Below are 9,362 nucleotides of genomic sequence, written 5' to 3'. Positions count from 1 at the left end.
GATCCAGTTACGGATGTTCCTCAATGTGGATACACATCTCCCCCCCCCCCCCCCCCCCCCCCCCAAAAAAAAAAGTCCAGCATCCACCGTTCAGCCGTTTGACGCGGTAGGTTTTCCAACAAACGAACAGCACGTCAAGGGAGACAAATGACACGTCGTATCCCATCATGTCCCGCAGTTTATTTCCCCTGTCAGCGTGAGGGAGCCCCAGTGAAAAGGAAGTGATAAGTGGGCGTGGCCCCGCGGCCACATTTATAGAAGAAATAAATTTTTTACGATCTTATTTGAAGGAAAAAATTTGAAGCTGAAAGTTAGATAACCCGGAGTAGACCAGACTCAAACCAAGTTAGGTAACTCAACGTTTCGCAGAAGATTAAGCTAAAAATGGCGTTTACCAAATCTCTAGCGCAGGTGAGTTTGTCAAACTAATTTTAATGAATAAATAATTTTAGTTTTTAAATTTTATGGAATTGCTTTAAAAAATATTTCGGTTTAAAATAGTGCGGCTTTTTATTTATTTTCAAAAAAGATAAATTATTTCTTAATAACATTTTATACATATTGATAAAGCTTAATTGAAACGAGGATGACAAGGGTATCAAAACTGTATGTTCTTTTTAAAAAAAAAGCATTTTAGCAAACGTTTATTATAACTGAGATTTTCGAAGAATGTTACTGTATTTGTATAAAATTGGAAAATAAAAGTATACAAAAAAAAAAAACAAAAAAAAAACATGAAATAAAAATCTCGAAATAACTTAATGATGAAAGGAAGATTTACCAGCTGCTTTTTGAAGGATCAAATTTATTGCTTTTTTTTTTAAGCTCGTCATGTGTAGGTACCAATTGATTTCCGACTACTTACAGAGGGCAAAGACTATTCTTTAGCTTAGTTATAAATCTTATCCACTCTATCCTACCATCATGCATTTACGCTTCGGCTAACCATAACCCCGTTGAGACAGAAGAATACAGCACGGCATAGAGAGGACTAAACACAACATTAGCGACAGGACTAAACACAACATCACCGACAGGACTAACATCACCGACAGGACTAAACACAACATCACCGACAGGACTAAACACAACATCACCGACAGGACTAAACACAACATCACCGGCAGGACTAAACACAACATCACCGACAGGACTAAACACAACATCACCGACAGGACTAAACACAACATCACCGACAGGACTAAACACAACATCACCGACAGGAGTAAACACAACATCACCGACATGACTAAACACAACATCACCGACAGGACTAAACACAACATCACCGACAGGACTAAACACAACATCACCGACAGGACTAAACACAACATCACCGACAGGACTAAACACAACATCACCGACAGGACTAAACACAACATCACCGACAGGACTAAACACAACATCACCGACAGGACTAAACACAACATCACCGACAGGACTAAACACAACATCACCGACAGGACTAAACACAACATCACCGACAGGACTAAACACAACATCACCGACAGGACTAAACACAACATCACCGACTTAAGAGCGCTATTCAGCTGTGAAGGTCCCGTCTCAACCAGTGGCGTAGCGAGGTCGGGTGTCACCCGGTGAGGCACTTAATGGTGTCACCCCCCCCCCCTTTCCCGGGGACAAACTTTCAAGTTTTCGATTTGCACCCCACCCCCTCTCAAACTTTCGATTTGCACCCCCCCCCCGTCAAGTTTTTCTCTATATATTTTTCTATTTTTTGCCTTGGTGTCACCCCCCCCCCCTAAATGGTGTCACCCGGTGCGGTCCGCATCCCCCCCCCCTTCGCTACGCCCTTGGTCTCAACCATTATATAAAATGCACATTTCTAGTATTTTCAAGTCCGATGTACTCATAAAATCAATTTCAAGTTAATTTCAAACTACTCTACTGCCCCTGTAATTGTTCTCAGTCCATGAAAAATATCCCCGTCTCCCATTGACCATGTGTCTTTCAGACTGTAATTTTAGGTATATCCAGATGTCAGACTGTAATGTTAGGTATATCTAGATGTCAGACTGTAATTTTAGGTATATCTAGATGTCAGACTGTAATGTTAGGTATATCCAGATGTCAGACTGTAATATTAGGTATATCTAGATGTCAGACTGTAATGTTAGGTATATCCAGATGTCAGGCTTTAGTATTAGGTATATCTAAATGTCAGACTGTAATGTTAGGTATATCCAGATGTCAGGCTTTAGTATTAGGTATATCTAAATGTCAGACTGTAATGTTAGGTATATCTAGATGTCAGACTGTAATGTTAGGTATATCTAGATGTCAGACTGTAATGTTAGGTATATCTAGATGTCAGACTGTAGTGTTAGGTATATCTAGATGTCAGACTGTAATGGCAGGTATATCTAGATGTCAGACTGTAATGTTAGGTATATCTAGATGTCAGACTGTAGTATTAGGTATAACCAGAATTTTCATTTATGCAAGATATTTGCTTACTCCAAGCTATTACTGGAAATCGACAAAGCCATTTATTAACTTTGAATTTTAGATGCTTTTCAAGTTAAAATAAAATTATCGTTCTAACTTCATTTACCGTTGAGGGGAGGGTAGGGGGGTAGGGGAAAATCTGGACATTCACGGCCGTTGAAGTGTGGAGAAGACACATAAAAATCTTGGAGCCAAGTTAAAGGTCAATGACAAATTTAACAACAATACCAAAAAAAAAAAAAACCAAAATGGAATGTACTAGAATGACCAGGGTCCAGTCAGATCTGATAAAGCTGTGGTCAGTGGTGACCAGCATAAAGCCCAATATTTGCTTGATTTCGTTTTCTTCTTCTTCTTCTTCTTCTTCTTCTTCTTCTTCTTCTTCTTCTTTTTCTTCTTCTTCTTCTTCTTCTTCTTCTTCTTCTCCTTCTTCTTCTTCTTCTTCTTCTTCTTCTTCGTTCTTAATTGTAGTGTTGGAAGGGATCCCCTTCAACACAATTAAGTATACGCGTTAACTGGTTATGCGCCATTGAGACCGTCGACTCCGATTTCAGCCTGCTTTTCTTTTTGGATTTGCTTCCATAGCCTTTGTCAAACCAAGAACAAACTACAAGGTAGTATTTGTTTGATTTTGGAGTTGTCTCTCCTAGAAGAGTGGCTGTCCCCAGCTAACGAGCCTCATCTGCCTGATTTGATTTAAAATGAGAGAAAACAACACTTTAAACTTTTCATACGATGATGCTTCCAGTCATCACTTTTCTTCTATTGTTTCTTAAATTAAATGACTCTCTCGACGCTTATTGCATTAGGAACATGAAAATTAAAATAACGTCAAAACAAACAGAAAATTAAACATTGAATACCTCTTAAATTCCCCGATAATTTATCATATATCGAAAATCAATTAAACAAATAAAAAAAATACTTTATAATAATTAGGTTTTAAATGCTCCAAAAATAAGAAAAATAATCCAAATTTAATGAATAATTTAATATCTAAATAGATTTTAGTTAGATATAATTGCATTGTCATCGGAGACAATTGTATGTGAATAGTTGAAGCGAAATCGCTGGATTAGAGGTAGAGGAGGTCGGCATGGTGGTCGGGTCGGTTAAGCGCATGGTTGCTAATCCGATAAGTCCTGAGTTCGAACCCCCAAGCAGATAAGCGAATCCTTTTCAACTCTAAAATTTAGATCGAAGAAGATTAGAAATGGGTTTAAATCGAACTGCAATATTTACCACAAACCCTCAAACAAACAGCCATTATTAGTTAAATACAAGCTTAAAATAACAATACGACTACAACTTTCTTTAAAGTTTTAGATATTGTGCGCGTCATCCCAGCTCTCTAAGTAACCTCATAACTAAATATACAGCTGCCATTTTTAAGTTAACGGCCCTTATAAACGTCACCGTGCCCCTCGTCCACAAGCTCGTCACAAGTTAACCAGCCCATCTTTCATGTCTTCTCGTCTGGGTGCATAATTCCCTGCCCTGTTCGACGCAAATTGCATTGGCTGGCTAATTAATTAACATGTCTAATAAGTTTTATTTTTAACCACTAGCCCGTGCCTCACTGGAGTTGCCTTGTACTTCAGGCAACTGTACACGATAAATCTGGCAGGCTTGATGCTGGTGGCGGGTTTATTATGGTGACGTGTGTCTTTGTGTGGTGACGTGTGTCTTAGTGCTGACGAGAGGATTTGTTCTTTCAAATTTGTCCATTCTCTCTTTTTTGTTTTGTTACCATTTGTCAACTTTCTCTTTCGTCTGTTGTCAACATTTGTCCATTCTCTCTTTTGTGTTTTGTTACCATTTGTCAACTTTCTGTTTCTTCTGTTGTCAACATTTGTCCATTCTCTCTTTTGTGTTTTGTTACCATTTCTTTTTATCACTATTTATCACTATTTGTCACTATTTTGTCACTATTTTTGTTACTATTTGTCCATTCTCTCTTTTGTGTTTTGAGACCATTTGTCCACTTTCTCTTTTGTCACCATTTGTCACAATTTGTCCACTCTCTCTTTTGTGTTTTGAGACCATTTGTCCTAATCTCCTTATTGTTTCACATGTCAACTTGTCCGTTCTCCCTTGTGTGTTTTGCCACCATTTGTTCACCCCCCCCCACCACCGTGTCACATGACAATTTCCCCTTCTCCAATGTGTCACGTTCCACGGTGTCACGTTCCCCCATCTTGTTTGACGTGGCACTTGTCCTGTCCGTTAATTTGACCAATGTGTCTTCTGCCTGTTTGACTTCCGCCTCAGTTTGACAGCGGGCTCTAGACTCGCCTGGCGCCCAATGGGCGGGGGTCTCGTTACATCTTGTGGGGTGACGTCTTTGGACGTCAGTGTGTGGACGTCAGCTGACACTATGTTGGTCGCTACTTAGGACCAACACGAAGACGGCATTTGTCCCCGTCCCCCTACCCCGTCCCCCCACCTGTTTTGGCGAAAAATTATGCAACCAGCTTCGTCACCTAGCCCGGACATCATGAACTGTTTACTTCAAGTCATTTTACATGGTGGGGGGGGGGGGTAGATTGCGTTGTACCACGTCAGAACATTAAAACGAATGTTCTCGAAAGAACATTCTTTAGACACTTATACTCATCATCGTCATCTAAACGCTTTATTTATCTTGAATTCAATAGGATCAATAGAAAAATAATGCACATTTGAATGATATGGACAAGATATTTATAAACCAAAATAAACTTTAAAAAAAAACCTTTTTTTTTCGGAAATCGCAAAAAAAAAAATATGTATAAAATCGCATCGATGATATAATTTTTTGGAACAATTACCAGATGAATACGGTCAAATTCTATTTAGTGAGCCCATTATAAAATAAAACCTTCTTACCTAGCAATATCTGTAATGATATCGAAAACAATGACAAAGTTAAACGATACCTTCCAACTTTTTATTGAAATAAGCAGGTATGTTAACAATAAGACAGGAGTGAGCTCCCCTCAACTTTCTCGTATATATAGTTGGGACGTCACTTCCAGTAGAGTTTGGCTATAGAAAATGTAGGAACGTTTGTGTTAAAAACCTTCGTTTTTTCGATGAAACAAAGGCTAAACTTTTTAAAAATAAGCAGCTTAATGAGGATTATTTAAAAATATTAGCATCTGAAGCGTTTTGAGAAACCGGAAATGGAGTCATGTATCATTTCCGTTATTCGTAAATCGCTCGAAAGTTGACAGAAACTTGCGTTAAAGATCGTATCCGCTTAATTGAAACAGTTTCAAGTTATCGGTTTTTGGCCAACCGGAAATAGAGTGAGTACCACTTACGGTTTAAAAAAAAACGCTAAAAAGTTAATAGAAACCTACGTTACTATATCATATAATACTTTTATATGAGATTACCTCCACCGAACCAAACGGTACGTCTGCCCAATTAAACAGACAGACGTTTATACAGACATATAGCCCACGCAAAACTGGGATTTTCGGACTTTTTGGACTCATGAAAAACATGACACCAAGAGCTGATATTTGAAAACATTAGAGCTAAATATGTTTTTTGTGTCTCGTCTGCAGGTTTGTGTCTTGTTAGCCGCTGTCTGCAGCCTAGCCACATCACAACAAGGTAAGCTCCCCTGTCTCATTATTGTTTTCTCAACAAGGTAAGCTCCACTGTCTCATTATTGTTTTCTCAACAAGGTAAGCTCCCCTGTCTCATTATTTTTTTCTCAACAAGGTAAGCTCCCCTGTCTAATGACTATTTTTCATTTAACTATTTTACCATTGTATCTGCCTACACACAATTACAGCTTGTGATCTTCTGACAAGGTAAGTCCAGCTATGTAGGTCCAACTTATCCTCTAAGAAGGTCAGTAGGTCCAGCTATGACGAGGTAAGTAGGTCCAACATAGTCCTCTTATAAGCTCAGAAGGTCCAACATAGTCCTCTAAGAAGGTCAGTAGGTCCAGCTATGACGAGGTAAGTAGGTCCAACATAGTCCTCTTATAAGCTCAGAAGGTCCAACATAGTCCTCTAAGAAGGTCAGTAGGTCCAGCTATGACGAGGTCAGTAGGTCCAACATAGTCCTCTTATAAGCTCAGAAGGTCCAACATAGTCCTCTAAGAAGGTCAGTAGGTCCAGCTATGACAAGGTCAGTAGGTCCAGCGATTAGCACTCCAACGAATCCGTTCCTTGTCTCACATGAACAAAACCTTAGTTCTGTATCATGAGAGTGGGATGTGATCCATAATTTTTTTCTTTCCAAACGTGAGCTAAATTAATTATGAAATTGAAAACATTTTATGTGGTATCAGATTATGTCATTTTATATGATGTCTCAGAAATACACACACCAATTAAAGTAAAATAAATCAGACGAGATTAATTTTTTTTCTTTCCCCAGCAACTGATCCTTCCATGTTTAACAGTCTACTGCAGTCGACGCCTAACACAGGTAGCCGCCCGATTCATTGTGTGCCTGGGTGGTTTTAATTAATTAATTAATTAATTAGACCAGCCTTAAATGTCAACCACCTGGAGGATATGACCATTTAATAAAAGTTAATTATACAAGTTAATTTGGCCTATACTTAATGCAATTATTTTCATAAAGCCTGAACTTGAAGATTTGTCAAGGTTGTTCTTTGGTTAGACGTAGAGTTATTTTCCTTTGAATGAAACGGATGTTCCTCTTATTTCCTTACAGTTTCCTTGACATTCATTAATGTTCCCAGTTTAAAGGTGTTATATCAGGGGCTAAAAGTTGTTACATAAGGAGTTAATGGTGTTTTTTTTTTTGTAATTTCTCTATGTGATATTATAACACAAAAATATATTTGTTTTAACGGGTATGAGTTTGAAAACTTTTTTTCCTAACACCTATTTTCATTGTTACCTCCCCTCGACAGGAACTCCAGGGGGCATGGACTTGAGCTCGATGATGGCGGGGGGCCAGCCCGGGGCATCAAACTTCGGCACACCAGGCTTCCCTGGGATGCCGGCAGGCATGCCCTTGAACTTCCCCATGCCAGCGGCACCACCCACCCGCCCTGCAAGTGAGTGTCTCACCCCCCCCCCCCCCACACACACCTGTATTGTTTCGTGTTGTTAAGTTCTGGGGGCGGGGGAATTGTCTAATGTTTGTTGAGGATAGAAAGCATGTAACGCTGTGACGTCATAAATTTCCGGTGATAATTTGTGGAATTTGATGTGGATTGGTGATGGAATGGAGGATGGTAATGTGGGGATTGTGGGAGCTAGTGGCTGATTGTGGGAACTAATTGAGGGGATTGCGTGAGTTCATAAAGTGGATCGGTGGAGTTAATTTAAAAAATTGTGCCAGTTAATTAAAGGGACTTGCGGGAGATAAATTGAGATTTCTGGAGCTAATGTGGATTGTGTGAGCTTATCATGGGCTTGTTGCAGTGGCGTAGCTAGGGGAGGGCGGGTGGGGCGGCCGCCCCGGGCGCCGATCCTAAGGGGGCGCCAAATGGGGTAAAAAAAAGTAATTAAAAAGCTCATTTTAAGTATTACATTATATACAGTCAAAGTTACGAAAATAAACGACTTCAAGGTTTTTCACATTGATTTAATTGTTTTCTATGTCAATTTTGTGGCACCGAAATAGAAAATCTAATGGGATAGTAACTGGTAAGAAGCTCCACAAACCTTTCCAATGTATTTATTTTTTTACTTTGAAGGGGGGGGGGAGCTTTTTCAAAAAGACATGAATAACTATAAATAGAATAGTAGGGAGGGGCGCAAAAATATATATTCCGCCCCGGGCGCCGGAATCGGTCGCTACGCCTCTGACTTGTTGGTGCTAATTAGGGATAGTGGGAGGTAATGGAGGGAACTGTAGGAGAATATAAAAAGGAATATGTATACCGACAAAGTTGTGTAAAAATTAAAATTTGTGTTGAGAATAATTTCTTTTTTAAAAAATGTTTATAACTCTTCCTTACAGGCCCTATGCAAGGTCTTTTACCTTTAGCGTAAGTATAAGCTAGGAAATACGTTGTTCAAATAATAAACAAAAGTAGACAATTAGTATTTTTTTGTTCATTTAAACAGCTGTTCAAAAGTAATAAATATATTGTAGGCTGTAAGTTAATTACTTAATTTTTAATATCTGCATTGGTAATATGTTCTGATTATGGTTCGAAACTATGTATTTATACTGTTGTTCATGTGGATAAATAAATATATATTATATATATATATATATATATATATATATATATATATATATATATATATATATATATATATATATATATATATATATATATATATAATCCTGTATGTTTATATTTCCAGACTTATGCGTGGAGGCAGTGATATGGCCCAGCTATTAGGAATGATGATGATGATGGGCGGCGGCGGCATGGGGGGTGCCGGGGGCGCCGGGGCTGGGGCTGGTCTCATGGGGAACCCATTAATGATGATGGGTCTGCTTAATAACATGTAATAAACTATTCTTTTAAATTTGTACTTTTGCCTTCTGTTTCATTTCTTGTTGGATGTGAGTTTACTAAGTGGGTTCCTTACGCCTGAAGCATCACTGAGGAGTGAGGATGTAAGGGTTGCGAACCGCAAAGAGTGACACCAAAACGAAAAGATGCAGATTTATTAACAAATTGATGCTTTTACCAGTTGAATTTTTAAATGAATAACAAATTTAAGTATTGATTGAAACCCAACGACTGTTGAACACAAGAGGAACATGGTAATAGTTATAATTAAAAAACACTTTTGCGTATTGAAATAATAACTTATGAATTATAGGTAAATACCCTTTATGAAATTATAGTACAAAAAATACACTTATATATATCTATTGACACTTTCAGACACCATATTTTTATCTTTTTTTTTTTTTACGGATCTCGACATGACGCAGAAGTTTTAAAA

General features: G+C 38.4%; 1 protein-coding gene across 1 annotated transcript; it reads left to right on the top strand.

The window, feature by feature from the left end:
* The first annotated feature begins 210 nt into the window (after positions 1–210).
* LOC131929299 (uncharacterized) lies at positions 211–8,942 on the top strand. The gene is made up of 6 exons (XM_059285390.1): positions 211–411; positions 6,027–6,075; positions 6,853–6,903; positions 7,358–7,504; positions 8,416–8,443; positions 8,769–8,942. Exons 1-6 carry the CDS (start codon positions 385–387, stop codon positions 8,917–8,919), a joined length of 453 nt encoding a protein of 150 aa, XP_059141373.1. The 5' UTR covers positions 211–384; the 3' UTR covers positions 8,920–8,942.
* Positions 8,943–9,362: the final 420 nt, after the last annotated feature.

Source organism: Physella acuta, unplaced genomic scaffold (assembly GCF_028476545.2).
Source record: "Physella acuta isolate Inbredline_101_S28 unplaced genomic scaffold, ASM2847654v3 ptg001607l, whole genome shotgun sequence".
NCBI lineage: Eukaryota > Metazoa > Mollusca > Gastropoda > Physidae > Physella > Physella acuta.
The sequence above is the reverse complement of the archived record's forward strand: the minus strand, read 5'-3'. Positions and strand labels throughout refer to the sequence as shown.

Coding starts and splice junctions, on each gene's coding strand:
- LOC131929299 (XM_059285390.1), top strand. CDS start 385: ATGGCGTTTACCAAATCTCTAGCGCAG. Junction 6,076..6,852: donor CCTAGCCACATCACAACAAG/GTAAGCTCCCCT, acceptor TTCTTTCCCCAG/CAACTGATCCTTCCATGTTT. Junction 8,444..8,768: donor CAAGGTCTTTTACCTTTAGC/GTAAGTATAAGC, acceptor TTATATTTCCAG/ACTTATGCGTGGAGGCAGTG.